Source organism: Dromiciops gliroides, chromosome 1 (genome assembly GCF_019393635.1).
Source record: "Dromiciops gliroides isolate mDroGli1 chromosome 1, mDroGli1.pri, whole genome shotgun sequence".
Lineage (NCBI taxonomy): Eukaryota > Metazoa > Chordata > Mammalia > Microbiotheria > Microbiotheriidae > Dromiciops > Dromiciops gliroides.
Genome location: NC_057861.1, coordinates 73,473,947 through 73,488,794, shown reverse-complemented (window position 1 = coordinate 73,488,794; position 14,848 = coordinate 73,473,947). Strand labels below are relative to the sequence as shown.

General features: G+C 49.4%; 2 protein-coding genes across 2 annotated transcripts in view; one reads left to right on the top strand and one right to left on the bottom strand.

The window, feature by feature from the left end:
* Positions 1-6,039, bottom strand: part of COL5A3 (collagen type V alpha 3 chain) — a 34,107-nt gene extending 28,068 nt beyond the window's left edge. The window contains exons 1-4 of the mRNA XM_043977022.1: positions 5,807-6,039; positions 1,978-2,139; positions 1,681-1,876; positions 1,435-1,597 (exon numbers count right to left, since the gene is read on the bottom strand). Coding sequence (XP_043832957.1) covers positions 1,435-1,597; positions 1,681-1,876; positions 1,978-2,139; positions 5,807-5,909 — 624 coding nt within the window. The 5' untranslated portion in view covers positions 5,910-6,039. The remainder of the gene's footprint in view (positions 1-1,434; positions 1,598-1,680; positions 1,877-1,977; positions 2,140-5,806) is intronic.
* A 2,902-nt stretch (positions 6,040-8,941) lies between these two features.
* On the top strand, positions 8,942-13,752 carry RDH8 (retinol dehydrogenase 8). The gene is made up of 6 exons (XM_043978782.1): positions 8,942-9,062; positions 10,542-10,703; positions 11,893-12,072; positions 12,427-12,520; positions 13,033-13,216; positions 13,456-13,752. The coding sequence occupies exons 1-6, from the start codon at positions 8,942-8,944 to the stop codon at positions 13,678-13,680; spliced, it is 966 nt and encodes a 321-aa protein (XP_043834717.1). The 3' UTR covers positions 13,681-13,752.
* Positions 13,753-14,848: the final 1,096 nt, after the last annotated feature.

Here is a 14,848-nt window from a genome sequence, read left to right as displayed (position 1 = left end):
CTCATGGACATTTCTGCTCCCTCCATATACATCAGGCCCTCAGAGACGGGCATCCCCAACATCTTAGCAATTCACGGTTCTCTTTTGGGGGCTTTAAAATGAAATATCCTCCAGTTCCATGTCTCTGAAACTCCCTAGAAATTCCTCTTTGCAGAGTCATTCCTCTAAGAAACTCTTCCAGATCAAGTACTTTAAAAACCCACAACCCCTTAGAATATTCTCCAGGGATTCCCACCTCATCACTTCAGCAACTACCCCTGCCCATGTCATTTCATCACCATTACACAAAGGCCCCACCAAAACCAACCCCATTCCCTTAGATATCCTCCAGGGATTCCCCACTTCCAGAGATCCCATAAAGACCTTCTAAGAGATATTCAGAATCCTCTGATACCCAGAGACACACTGAGTCCTATCAATGTTTTCTCAGAAAAAATCATCTAGAGGGGCAGCTAGGTGGCACAGTGGACAGAGCACTGACCCTGGAGTCAGGAAGACCTGAGTTATAATTCAGCCTCAGACACTTACTAGCTGTGTGACCCTGGGCAAGTCTCCCAAAAAAACACTCCCCCAAAGATTCTCACTAGAGTTCTTCTAGAGACTCTCATCCAAGACCTTTCTAGAGAATTTCCCAGAGAGCCTCCTCTACCCCCCCCACTGGTATTACCCACATTCTTTTTTTTTTTTTTTTGTGGGGCAATGAGGGTTAAGTGACTTGCCCAGGGTCACACAGCTAGTAAGTGTCAAGTGTCTGAGGTTGGATTTGAACTCAGGTCATCCTGAATCCAGGCCCGGTGCTTTATCCACTGTGCCACCTAGCTGTCTCCACCCACATTCTTTTATAGTCCTAACTCCTCAGAACCAAAGGAGAAAATGGGAAGGACAAAGCAAAGTTAAAGAGGAGGCTAGTGGAGAGAAGTCTCCAGTGAAGGACATGAACACCCCAAACACAGGGAAGGGGTTGCTTTCATAGTCATTTCACACTCTAGAATCCACCCTGACCCCTTCCCATCAATAGGGTGGAATACAAGCAACACCACAATTTCACACCATTATCATCTCAAGACTGGCCTGGACTGCACTTTCTCAACAGCTCGGGAAGGATGCCTCATCCTGGCCCCATTCCACCCCACCCACTCCTTTATTCTGAACTCTTAGTTTCCATCTCCAGGCCTGGAGCAAGGATGGGGAAGTGCAGCTAGGGAGGCGGAGCTGAGATCTGGGAGAAGCAATGAATAGAGAAGTCGAACACTCCAGTAGAAGCAGGGTGGGGAGGGGTTTCAATTCTCCAGCCTGGTTTTCTGTTTTGCCCTAGCACTGGGATCAGGGCCCCCAGGGTCAGGTTCTCCCTTATGTCTGTCTTCACAGACCTCCCCACCTCCATTTTTCTCATTGCCCTCCAGGTTCCCTTCCCTCCAAGGGTTCTGCCCCCACCTGAAAGGCCTCTTCTCCAGGGTCCTGTGTCCCCAGCATAGTAAGTCCAGCTGTGCTGATGGGGGTCAATCTCTGCCACCCCCAGCTCACTGGGGGCTGCGGCTCACAGTCAGCCACCAGGGTCACTGTCCAGCTGTCCACACTGACTGCCACACGGTGCCACCTGGGGGGAGGAGGAGTTCAGCCTTCATGTGGGGGTAGGAGACGCTGCTGAGGTTAATTGGTCAGAGCTCCGAGTACACTCACCTGCCATCCATGAGGTCAACTGTGGTGGGAAGCAGACTGGGGCTGGGGGGGTCAGACAGAAGCTGGGTTGGCCGCCCCACTCCTAGTCCCAGTTGCCTCACTCCCCGCTCATCGTAAATGGACAGGAGGACAGCCTGGCCAGGTGAATGGCCCCTCAGGGTGACCAGCAGTGAAAAGTTCTCTGGAAAGTGACCACCTGGGTGGGACAGTGGGAGAAGACAGCTCAGAATGGAGCCTCCCCGGGTGGCCTTGACTACCTCTCCATACATCCTCCCGACTTCCCCTCCCAGGCCTTACCTGGCCAAAGTTGTCCTGTGGGGACACTCAGCTGGCTGGAGTTTCCCACCCCGAATGCTCGATCTCCTTCTGGGGACCTCTGGGGGCAGAATCCTGGGACTTCGGGGACCTTGGCTTGGCCTCCCTTGACTCCCAGTGCCTGAAGCACATCTACAAGATCAGCTGAAGGAACAACCCATAAGGTCATGGGTGCTGGGGTGGGATGGGCTGAGACAGCCTAACTTTCTCCATGTATTGGGCTTGTGTTGGGGAGCTGATATTTGGCAAGGGAGAAGCCAGAATTAGGAGTTTGGGAGGCAGGACCTGGGCCTAGGACACCTTCTTCTTTGCTCCTACTACCCCCACCCCCAGCTGTTCCATCCTGTTAGGCCTTTGGCTCCAATCTTTTTTACTTGGTCTTTGGTGAGAAAAAATCTGACCTAGTTTTAGGATGAATCAAAAGTTCCTGGCCTGAGCCCCAGAGCCTGACTCTCTCTTTTCTCCCCCAGTCACAGTCCAGGGCCCCTGGGCCCTTACAACTCTCACCCCTGCTCCTAGTCAGGCTAAAATCGCAGTTCTTCCCTCTCCTCTCCCCCTGGGGTCCTTTCCCCTCTCATTCCCTCTGGCTCCTGATCTTTTCCCGAGAAACAAGGGGGAAAGGGGGGGGCTGAAGGGAAAACATGTGCAGAGAATGTACGTTCTAAAAGGTTTGTTCTTATTGAAGTGTCCCCCCTGCACGTACACACACAGAGGCAAGCTGGCAGCAGGAAGAGGCCAGATGTGGAGCAAATGACCCCCTCACCCAATGTCCACAGAGCCATCTCCCATTAAGGAGCATGTATTGGGGGTGCCTAATGACGATTCCCTCCCCAGCTCCTCAAGGTAACAGATACAGGAATGGAGGGAGGGAGGGGAGGGGACAGGTAGGGAGAAAATGTGATTGGGGGGGCCTTATGTAAAGCAGCCCCCACCCTGGGAAAAACCAAGGAGTCCAGGCAGGGAGACTAAGTGAATCCAGATGGGCCCCTCCCTTTGCTGCAGAGCAGAGCTGAGGAGGAGCAGGGGGCTTCCCCTGGGCCCCCCCACCCAACCTCCTGTCCTACTGACCTTCTGACCCAAGATTCTTGGCAGAATCAAGATTTCCACAGTATCTGCCATGATCTCACTTCAATCTCCCAGCCCTGCTGACTTCACCAAAGGGGAGGCAAGATTCCAATCCTCTCCCCCCCCCCAGGAAGGGAGAATATTAAGTGAGGGAGGGGTTTCCCTTGGATCCTCAGAGCCCCCCCCCCCCACTACAGATCCTTCTTTGGTAATGTTCCACATTAGACAATTTTCTCTTCCCCTTTCTTGGGATTCATAAACTTGTCTCATCAATTGTCCCCCCCCTGTGTGTATTTGTGTTTATTTCTGCCTTCTTTTTTTTTTCTTTTGACTGATTCTGAATGTCATAGCCAGGCACATAACTGGACTGTCAGGAAGTGGGATCTGGGTTAGAGCTTGTCCTGACTGCTACCCTTGAGTGTGTGTGAAAAGGATTTGGAGGAAAAAGGGGAAGGATTAGTGACAGGACTCCCTTAGGGGGTAGGAGTTGAAATAGGGGCTGGGACTCTGGCTCCCTGCTGATTACAGACATCACTCCCTATGGACAATCACTGGCCCCTAGTCAGGGAAGAAATATAAATGGTGATCTGACCACTCTCCCCCATCAGCCCTCTCACAACCATTCTATCACCCCCCCCCCAGTCTATGGGGTGGAAATGTGGAGGGGGCAAATACTTCGGAATTGCTAGTTCCAACAATTCCTGGCATTTGTAAATTCTTGCTAATGCCTAACCTAAATCCCTCCTGCTTCCATTTCAGTTTCTTCCCCTTTCTTCCTCAGATGACTTTTCTAAAACTTAGGGCTGTATCTGGTGCTCTCTCTATTCTTGGAGTTAGCTCATTCCTTCCCTTTCCCCCAGGCCAGAGTGACCAAAGACAAGAGGCCTTTAGTCCTAGAGGATGGGGGTGGAGTTGGCATCAGTGGCTTCTCTCCTCTCCCCCATTCCAACTCTCTGCCAAGCTAGGGCCTAGGGAAAGAATGAAAGAGGTCTGGGGCAATTACAGAGCTCAAGGTCTTCTTTATGGGCACTGAAATATTAATATGAGTTAGCTCTGGGGACCAAAGGGATTTCCAGTCCCAGATGTGGGAGAAGGGCTGTAGCCTTCCCAGAAGCAATCAGGACAGAGTACTTCAGAGTCACCTCACCCTGAGGAATGCCTGTTCTAAGGGCAGGAATGGGGGCTCCTTCCCCTGGGGATGGAAAGACACCCCCCCTGCCAGATATGCACAGCTGGCTATGCGTCACAGTCGCTGATGACTCACTCAACCCAGGCCTAGGGCCACCCCGGGGGATGCTGAGAAATTAGAAAGGAAAAACACCATTAAACTGGGTCGCAGCTGGTGGGGGAGGAGAGGATATTTGCCCCCTCCAACCCAGCCCCTGAACCCAGCCCTGCCCCTCCCCTTCTCCCTGGGCCCCTGTCCATGGTGCTGAGCTGAGCGGCCTCAGGGACCGCCCAGGGCTCCTGTGTAGTAGGAAGCAGGCGGGGCAGCCCAGGCTAGGGACTACGGACAAGCAGGCAGAGTACCCATAGTCAAAAGAAGCAAATGGGATTGGAGTTTGGAGAGAAAGGTGGAGACATGGGCAACACTAGGGTAGGAAAGATGACCTGGGGAGGCAGTTCAGACCTCCAGGGGGCGCCATCATCTCCCGCTTTTACTCTCCTCCCCCCAAAGCCAAGGGAAGAGCAGAAGCTAATGCGATAAATCCTCTCTCAAATAAATTTCTCCCGCAAATACTCACACCCTTCCCACATCCCCACCACCACACGTACACAATGATACAATAAAAACAGATTTATACAATATAATTACACGTAGTTTCATGTTGCAACTCAACTGAATCATACACAATCTCACGATTGTTGTTCAGTCGTTTCAGTCGTGTCCGACTCTTTGTGACCCTATCTGGGGTTTTCTTGGCAAAGATACTGAGCGGTTTGCCATTTTTTTCTTCAGCTCATTTTAGATGAGGAAACGGAGTCAAACAGGGTTAAATGACTTGCCCAGGGTCACACAGCTAGTGTCTGAGACCAGATTTTAACTCAGGTCTTAATTAATACCACTGATGCACAATCATCTTTCACACACCTCCAATACACATAGTGTCACAGATACACACATACCCCTTTATCACACACATAATTATTAAATCACACACTGAGACACATTTGCATCCAACTGCCATAGGTCACACAGCACAATTCACACCGACCACTCAAACAATACCAGTCTCGAAAACAAACATGCAATCATGCTCCCAATTACTTGAGCACCCTCACAATGTTACAATGCACACAGTGTGCTGTGTGTGACCATCACAATCACAGACATGGATACAATGGCACACGGGTATACAACTAGAAGCACACAATTCAATCATTATCGTACACACTGACAAATCACAACTACCACCATATCGTAGTGATACAGTCACACATACACCGACACACGATCACCCAGTCACTATGCCACTTCAAACAGAAAGTCACAATCACGCGTAAATCACTCAGACTCTAATAATCGCTTTGACATAGCAGCCGTTATACACATAATTGTCCACTATTGGCACGGAACGACACACTGCAGTTCATTATGTATCTCACGCAATCACACCCTCATTCCCCCAGCCCCACCCAGGCACTGGGAAAAATTCTGGGATCGCCCTCCCTTTCCCTCTCCAGGACCTGGGGTGGGGGTGTTGACTTGGGAAATCCACTCACCCTCACTAGGGGTCCCACTTACCTATTCCCTCTTGGGGTAGTTGCACCAGGGAAGTGAGGATCAGGAAAAGTTCTGCCCAAGACCTGGACCTGCCCCATTCTCGGCTATCGATCCCAGTTCTCATCCTCAATTCCAGCCGGCCCTGGTCCTGGGCACAGCTGTCTGCCACTATCACCCGCTGAAGGGCACAGGGAGAGCCTCCTTGCTACCGGCTGGGACAGGTGGAAGGGATGGGGGTGGGTAGGGAATGTTCTCAGCTGGGCTCTCACTTCGAACTTAAGGCAAGACTTAAGACTTCTGAACAGAAACTTGCCGGAGCCCCCGCCCCCTCTGGTTCTGTCTTGTCCCCACCCCACCCCGGCTCCCGGGCCCAGCCTGGGCCGGGCCGGGCAGGGCGGGGCCGGGCGAGGCGGGGCGGAGGCGTGCTCACTTGGAACTCTCCCTGGAGGGAAGCCTAAGTTGGGAAAATTTTGTCCAGAGACCTAATTGGCCGGTTCTGGGTAGGCTGGCTCCCGGCAGGGACACTCACTGAGGGCTTGGAGCTGGGGCAAGGGTTATTCCAACCCAAGCCTCCCCCTCATCCTTAAGAGTTGAGGTAGGGGGACCTAGAGTAATTTGTGCCTTCTGCCGCCCCATCCCAACCCAGGGCAGGTTTCAGCACATGTGTGTCTGCATCTGTGTCTGTTTTTCTGTACACGTGTGTGCTTGCGTGCGCACCCGCGCGTTTAAGTCGCTCCAGGACTCGAGTCTGGGCTTGGGGGTCCCCTGGGGCTGGTCATGCTCTGAACATAAGCCCATACGTAAGCTTCTCTGTGGAAGCACCAAAAGACCTGGGCGGAGGTGAGGGGGAGAGGAGGCGGCACCTTGAGACCAGAGAGAGTTGGAGTGGGGAATCCTTGCTCAGTCTCTGAGGGCAGAAGAGGCCCTGACCCTGAGGGAGGGGTTGACCCCTTCTTCGCTTGCTCTCTCTTTAAAAACAAAGAGTTTTTGTGTGCAGTGGTAGAGACGTAGGGGGTTTCTGGCCCGATGTCGGGGTGGCAGAGAATGGGGGTGAGACTCAAATATCCCTGCTCGGGCTCACTACTATTCACTCAGTAATAATACTTATGAGACCTCCGGGGCCTCTTTCTGCTGAGTGAATAGCAAAGACGTTTCCAGGCTCAGTAAATCATGTTGTTGAATCGTGACCTCAGGAGGGATTTTCTTGGCAAAGATACTGGAGTGGTTTGCCATTTCCTTCTCCGGCTCATTTTACAGATGACAAAACTGAGGCAAATAGGGTCGTGACTTGCCCAGGGTCACAGAGCTAGTAAGTGTCTGAAAACAGATTTGAAGTTACGAAAATGAGTCTTCCTGACTTCAGCCTGGGCACTCTATCCACTTGGCCACCTAGCTGCCCTCAGGAAATCATACGCGGGTAGTGTGACAATTGGAGTGACGCCCCCTGCTGAAGAGATACTGTAGGAAAGCTTTGCCATGAGGAGAAGGTGTCTGAGGGCAAGCCATGTGGTGTGTGTGTGTGTGTGTGTGTGTGTGTGTGTGTGTGTGTGTGTGTGTGTGTATGGGATGCGCCTCTCACAGGAGGCTTGTGGGATGAAGAAGGGGCTCTCTCTCGCTCTCTTTCACCAGGACCTGGGGTGGGGGTGGGGGGGTGGGAGTGGAGCTAGAGACGCTGGCTCCCTGAGATAGATAGCTGAATCTAGGCCTCTTTCTCTCTCTTCAGCAAATTCTTATGCTCCCTAATAAATGCTTAAAAGTCTAAACTCTTGCTAAAGCTTCTAATTTATTGGCCACCACTCATTAGATTTTTAGACAGACTAGCTAGAATTTTATCCACATTACAGATAGCAACTTTACAGTAGTAGTCTTTCTTTCTTCTTCTTCTTCCTCTTCTTCCTCTTCCTCATCCTCCTTCTTCCTAGTTCTTCTTCTTTCTCCTTCTCTTCTTCCTTCTTTTTCTTCCTCTTTTAAAGTGGAAGCTTGTTTAATATTGCTCTACCATTATCCTGAAAGACATAATAATTTGAGTTACACACCTGAACTATTTGGAATTACAGAACCATATCTCCTTTTTGCATTTAACAATATGTACAAGGGGCAGCTAGGTAGTGCAGTGGATAGAGTGCCAGCCCTGGAGTCAGGAGTACCTGAGTTCAAATCCGGCCTCAGACGCTTGACACTTAACACTTAATAGCTGTATGATGCTGGGCAAGTCACTTAACCCCAATCGTCTCACCAAAAACAAACAAACAAACAAAACCCACCAATATATACAATAAAAAATAAATACATTCACAGAAATGGACATTTGTTGGAGCACACAATATGACACGCATCACAAAAATATATAATTGATTGCTTTACAGTTGTGAAGTCCATGTACTGCTATAGACATGGTTTTAGTTTTGGTTTCATTTTGATTTTTAACTACTGCAGGCCAGTAACTTCTTATATTTAACCTCAGTCCCTATAAGTGGGCTTCCAACTCATTCTTGGTCTTCTGTGTGTGTATGTGTCATGCTTGATCTTTGCCCAAAGTCCTGTGCCCCATCCAGTGGAACAGGGATTCCAGAAACACAACTTTCTGCCTGACTCCCTGAGATCTGTGATACTGAGATCTGAGAAAATGGGGAGGGGGATGGGAATGGTTCCCCAAACTCTCAGTTCTAAGGATGGTAGCCTAATAAGAGATATAAAGGATGTTAAGAGAGAAAATGGACATTAGGAGTTATCTAAGTCTTACCACTTTATTTTATAAACAGGAAAACTGAGGCCCTGAGATGTTAAGAGATCTATCCAAGGTCACGCTGATAGCAAACAGCAGAGCCAGGAGTCCTACCCTGAGTTATCTGATTCCAAAGTCAAGAGTCCTTTATGCTCTACCACATCACTGTGTACACTCCAATTGTCCCCCAAATTATCCATTAGGTTCAAGGGCTCCCTGTGCTTAGTGATTGGAGGAGGTGTGCTTTGTTACTCTCTTCCTTCCTGTCTTCTCTAGCTTCCTACCTGTCCCCCTCCCTACATAATCCTTAAGCTTTTGGTTCACTACCCGCTTCTTACCCCACTGCAAGGAATCATGTGATCCTGGAAGGAAGGGGAGTTCAGGCATGACCGGACAAACAGGGGTGATCACATGACTCAGAGGTGTCAGACATGGCAAGAGCTGAGAGCCCAGGAGGACACCCCAGGACTGTTCTAATCACCGGTTGCTCTTCAGGAATTGGTCTACATCTGGCTGTAAAGTTGGCCCAGGATCCTCAACAGAGGTACCATGGTGAGCAGGGCAAAGGGGGAGGGATGGGTTTGGGATCTCTTCTATTGGAAGATGGGAGTCCACAATTTTAGAAGACCGAGATACAATAACCTATACACATATAAATGTAAACAGAAGCAGACATGCAGAAATACATAGACACACAAACACAGAAACAGACACGCAGGCATAGAAATACAATTTGATTCCATTTTTAGTGATGCAGATGCAGGCGTGTTGACACAGACACAAAGATTCATCGGCACAGATGGACACATCGACAAAACTGTCCTTTACCATTACTTCACTCCAATCCATTTTGTCTCCGTTTTCCAAGGAAGTGAGGATTGGGGAAGGACGTGTCATGGGGACCTTCCTCACCCCAGGCTTGAAGAACCCCCTCGCCTCCACTCCTTACCCCATCTTCAGTTATCTCCTCTTTCCTGCTTTCTCTCCCTCCTCACTCCTTCTGGGATTATGCCTTCAGGACTAAGCCTATTACATAAGTATAACCTTGGACACAGTCCTCCATATGTCTGGGGAGAGAGGATCTGGGAGGCCCTTGCAGTCCCCCTTCTAGGTAGCTCTTAGTCACTCCCACCAGATCTGGTGATCCCACAAATGATCCCACAACCCCTGGTTCCCCAGCCTGACCTCACCCTCTTCACCCTACACACAAATCATCAGGGCCCAGAGGGATCAAGGGTTGGTAAGGGCAAAGAGAAGTCTTTTGGTGAGGGGGGAAAGGGGGGCGGTTAGGACTTGAGGCCCCAGTTGGATTTCTGTCAAATTGGCTAGAGCCTCCCCTTCTCTCCTCCTGTGCCAAATTATCCTTACACAGCAGACATAGAGACTCTCAGAAGTAAGGCAGATTAGTGTAGTAGATAGGGCACTAGACTGAGAGTCAAAAAGATTTGAGTTTGAATCCAGCCTCAGACATTTATTAACTGTGACTCTGGGCAAGTCACCCAACCTCTCTGTGCCTCAGTTTGCTCCCCTGTAAAGAAAGGGCCTTCCAGCTCTGAATCTTTGGACTGGAAGAGACCTTAGAAGTTATCTTGTCTAATCTCCATGTGAAATGTAATCTTCTCCAAAACAGACTCAGAAAGGGTTCATCTGGTCTTCACTTGACATCAGTGACAGGGAATTCACTACCTCCCAAGGAGGCCCATTCCTTTTTTGAATAGCTCTACCTATAGGGAAGATTTTCCTTATAGTGAGCCAAAATCTGCCTTCCTGTCATGCATGTATCTTCCATTCTCTGATCCTGGTTCTATATGTTCATAGACATGCAGTACACATAACACACATGTGAGCCAACCATGTATTAAGCTCCCATCATGAGCACAGATACATAGATACACACTTGTGTACACAAACATACGTGCGCACTAAAACACAGAAGCCAGAGGCAATTGTCCCATAGGAGCTGAGGGAGGCAGGGAGCCCAGAGACTGTGCTGCTTCCCCACTCTCAGTGCAGTGTTCTTGGCCAGAGCAGTGACTGCCACCATGCGGGACCTGGGCAAGAAGGAGAAACTGGAGGCTGCAGCTGGCGAGGCTCTGGGCCGGACCTTGACTGTGGCACAGATGGATGTCTGCAGTGAGGACTCCGTATCTGCCTGCCTAAGCAACATTGAGGGAGAGCCTTTGGATGTGCTAGGTGAGACAGAACTTCAGCCCGGCCTGTCTAAGGAGTCATCCAGTCTACCTCCAGCCCAGGCGAAGGGATGGGATGGGAAAGGGAGAGGGGTGGGGTGTGGGGGCTGGACTCTTTCCTTCACCCTCTGTAGTGGAAAGATGGTTGGATTCGGAGCCTGAGGACTTGGCATATTCTGGCTATTACTCACTACCTATGTACCTCTCCTTTGGCCTCCGTTTCTCCATCTGTAAAATGGGAGTGTTAAACTAGATCTGGGTTGGTTTTTTAAAAAATTCAGTTTTATTTTCAGTTCTGAATTTTCTCCCTTCCACCTTCTCTGCCCATTGGGAATGCAAGAAAAATAAAACCCTTTGGAAATATGTATATTCAAGCAAAACATATGCAAAAAATATACTTCAGTCTTTGCTCTGAGGTTATCACCTTTATGTTTGGAGATAGAAAACATGTTTTGTCATGAGTCCTCTGGAAGTTTGGTTGATTCCACTGTGTTATAGATCAGAGAGTTCTTAGCTTGGGATCCAAGGACAGCACCCTTCAAGGAGACTGTGGACAGATTTCTGAGGGTTTGGGAACTTGGATAAGAATTTTTAAATGACATATTTATTTCAATATAATTGGTTTTATTAATAATCCCATGCATTTTATGCATTTAAAAATGTGATTCTGAAAAGGCATCCCTAGGCTCCACCAGACTAACTGCTTAAGTAGTCCATGACATCAAAGAAGGCAAAGAAGCCCCAGGCTAGATGAAGGCTGAGGCCCTTCTTGCCCCAAGCCATGCTACCCTATCATCTTCCTAGACTTGGAGTTCTAGTGTACTTGTGTTCTAGACCCTGCTCTGACACTGACAAGTTGGGTCATACTGGGCGAGTAACTTTCCTTCTCTTGGCCTCATTTTCCTCTACTGTTAAAATGAGAGAGTTGGCCTAGTTGATCTTGGCTCTTTCTTCTGTTCTTATGACTCCTCTGACTCCCTGATTGCCACCCCCCCAGGCAACAGTAGCACCTTCCCCAGGTCTGAGGTCAGTCTCTCCCACTTAGACTTCTGGTTCTCTTCTTCAGTTCCAGATTGGGATGGGATGTATAGTAGGGGCTGAGACTGGAGCTAGAGCTGTCCAGGGTTAGGGAGGGAGTGGCCAGGGCTCATCCTCAGCCATCTTTGATGTTGCCCCCTTCCTATTCCCTCCAGTGAACAATGCAGGTCTGGGACTTGTAGGGCCTCTGGAGGGCCTCAATATGGCAGACATCAGGAAGGTCTTTGAAACCAACTTCTTCGGGGCAGTCCAGCTGATCAAGGCTGTGCTGCCCAGCATGAAGCAGAGACGTAGGGGCCACATCGTGGTGGTCAGCAGTGTCATGGGATTGCAGGGTAAGGCTGCCTTCCCCCCCTCTGGGATCTTCCATGTTGGGTCCTGCTTCTGAGTAGGAAGATAGCTCCACTCAGATCCATCTACTCAATATCTCCCTCTACCCAAATACTTCTCCTTACCCTAGGTGACCCTTCTGAAAGGGGGGATCTGACCTCACTCAGAATGCTCTGCTCTGTCTCTTCCCTCTCTCAGGGATAGAGGGACCTTGCCTACCTAAGGGCCCCTAATTCTGAGGGAAGAAATTGAAGGCCACGTAGATACTCCCAGAGCAGGGGGTAGGGTTGGGGCATGGGGTCCCCTAGACACCCATAGAACTTGAATCCATTCCTATTCTGACATGTGTGACTTTCCAGGTGTCGTATTCAATGATATCTACTCAGCCTCCAAGTTTGCACTGGAGGGGTTCTGTGAGAGTCTGGCTGTGCAGCTGCTGCGGTTTAATATCTTGTGAGATGGGGATGGAACTCAGAGTGGAATATTCTGGGGATCTGAATTCTGAGTGGGAGACGTGAGGGAAGAAGGGGGGCAGATCTGTACTCTGAGGAGGGGAGGAACTGGGCCCTGAAGAAGGAGGGAGGGTCTACGCTGTGATGGGGGAGGGGGTTCTGAGGGGAGAGTGGGGGGCTGAGCTGGAAGGGGATAGGAAGGGCTGGGCTCTGGGAGCAGGGGATTGATGGGTTTGAGAGGCCTAAGCTCTGAAAGGGTGTCCTGAGGGAGGGGGTTGGTCTTGGCCTCTGAGTGGGGAGAGGGCCTAGACTCTAAGAGGAGGGGCCTAGGGTGAGAAGAGTCCCTGAAAGGCCTTTGAGGATAGAGGGTGTCCTTGACACCTTAGTGCCCTCTCCAGCCAATGAGTTGAATACCCCACAATGAGACTCCCAAGATGAGTCCTGGGGCAGTCAGTAGCTGGAGAAAGGCTTTATGGGAGTCCAAAGAAGTCTTGGGCCTTCATTCCTCTCCAGTGTGTCCTTGGTGGAACCAGGGCCAGTGAACACAGATTTTGAGGCCAAATTAGTGGCCAAGGTCTCCAAGGATGATTTTCCAGGCACTGATCCTGACACTTTGAGCTACTTTCTAGATGTTTACCTCCCAGCATCGAAGGATATTTTCCAGACCCTGGGCCAGAGCCCTGAGGATGTTGCTCAGGTAGGGGGATGGTCCTTTCCCACTCTTTCTCCCCATTTGACCACTGGAGCTGGGCATGCCTTGGGATGAGGCTGGCTGTACCTTTCACAACCTCCTCTGATCCTAATGAGGCTCCTGACCTCTCGTTCCCTCCTTTCCCCTCTCCTCCTTGGGCTTCTATTTCCATGTCCCTCATTCTTCTTGCCTCTTAGGAGGCTCAGGAAGTTTGGGCCTAAGAGTCAGGAGCCTACTTTTTCCAGGCCATCGCCCAGGTGATTGGCTCTGCACAGCCGTCCCTTCGCTATCAGACCAACGCCCTCTATATGCCCCTGACTGCCCTGAAGTATGCTGACCCTTCCGGAGACCTCTCTGTCCGAACCTTCTACCGTGTCCTCTTTCGATGCCAACCCCTTTTCCGGTTCAGCCTCTGTTGTCTCCGTTGCCTCTCTGGGAACTGCCTCCGGCCCAGGGTCACACCCATGTGAGGGGGCCTCACATATGTGGAGGGTTCAGAGCCATGTGAACAAGACATGTATGGGGAAGGTCATATACCTATGAAGAAGTCACATGTATTTAGGGATATGAGAGAGCCACAGCCAGACCCAACCCCACTTCTCAGTTTCTTCAAGAGATGAACCTCGGGGCAGCTAGGTGGCACAGTGGATAAAGCACCGGCCCTGGATTCAGGAGTACCTGAGTTCAGATCCAGCCTCAGACACTTAATACTTACTAGCTGTGTGACCCTGGGCAAGTCACTTAACCCCCATTGCCCCTCCAAAAAAAAAAAAGAGATGAACCTCATAATCCTGACTTCATAACCCCCTCCCTTGGTGGGGGCTTATTCCTGGGCTCCAGCCATGGTAGAAGCCAATCTTTTACTCCAGCCTTCTTTCCCACCTACACACTTTACTATGAATCTAGTAATACTTTGTTAGTGAATTTGTATATTATTTTATTTTTCAGTATTTTAATTTAATATTTTAGTTTTCCTCAATTACATGTAAAAATAATTTTTAACATTCCTTTAAAAAACTTTGTGAGTTTCAAGTTCCCTTTCTCCCTCTCCTCTCCCTCACTGAGAAGGCAAGCAATTTGATATAGGTTATACATGTGTAATAATGCAAAACATATTTCCATTTTAGTCATGTAAAAGAAAACAGACCAAAAAAAAGGAAAATAAAGTTTAAGAAAAGTATGTTTTGATTTGCATTCAGACTCCATCAGTTCTTTCTCTGGAAGTGGATAGCATTTTTCATCACGAGCCCTTCAGAAGTATCTTGGATCATTGTATTGCTGACACTAGATAGGTCATTCACAGTTGATCATTGTACAATATTGCTGTTACTGTGCACAGTGTTCTGCTCATTTCACTTTGCATCAGTTCATGCAAGTCTTTCCAAGTTTTTCTGAGAGTGTTCTGCTCATCATTTCCATCACAATCATATACCATAGCTTGTTCAGCCACTCACCAAATTGATGGGCATCTCTTCAATTCCCAATTCTTTGCCACCACAAAAAGAGCTGCTATAAATATTCATGCACATATAGGTCCTTTTCCTTTTTGTTTTTCATTTCTTTGGGATATAAACCTAGTTGTGGTATTTCTGGGTCAAAGGGTATACATGGTTCTATAGCCTGAATTTTGTTTTTTGT

Bases quoted from the DNA above. Each gene is read 5' to 3' on its own strand.
- RDH8 (XM_043978782.1), top strand. From the start codon at position 8,942: ATGGCAAGAGCTGAGAGCCCAGGAGGACACCCCAGGACTGTTCTAATC. The intron at 12,073-12,426 runs GTAAGGCTGCCT...GTGACTTTCCAG, and splicing joins CAGTGTCATGGGATTGCAGG to GTGTCGTATTCAATGATATC. The intron at 13,217-13,455 runs GTAGGGGGATGG...TACTTTTTCCAG, and splicing joins GCCCTGAGGATGTTGCTCAG to GCCATCGCCCAGGTGATTGG.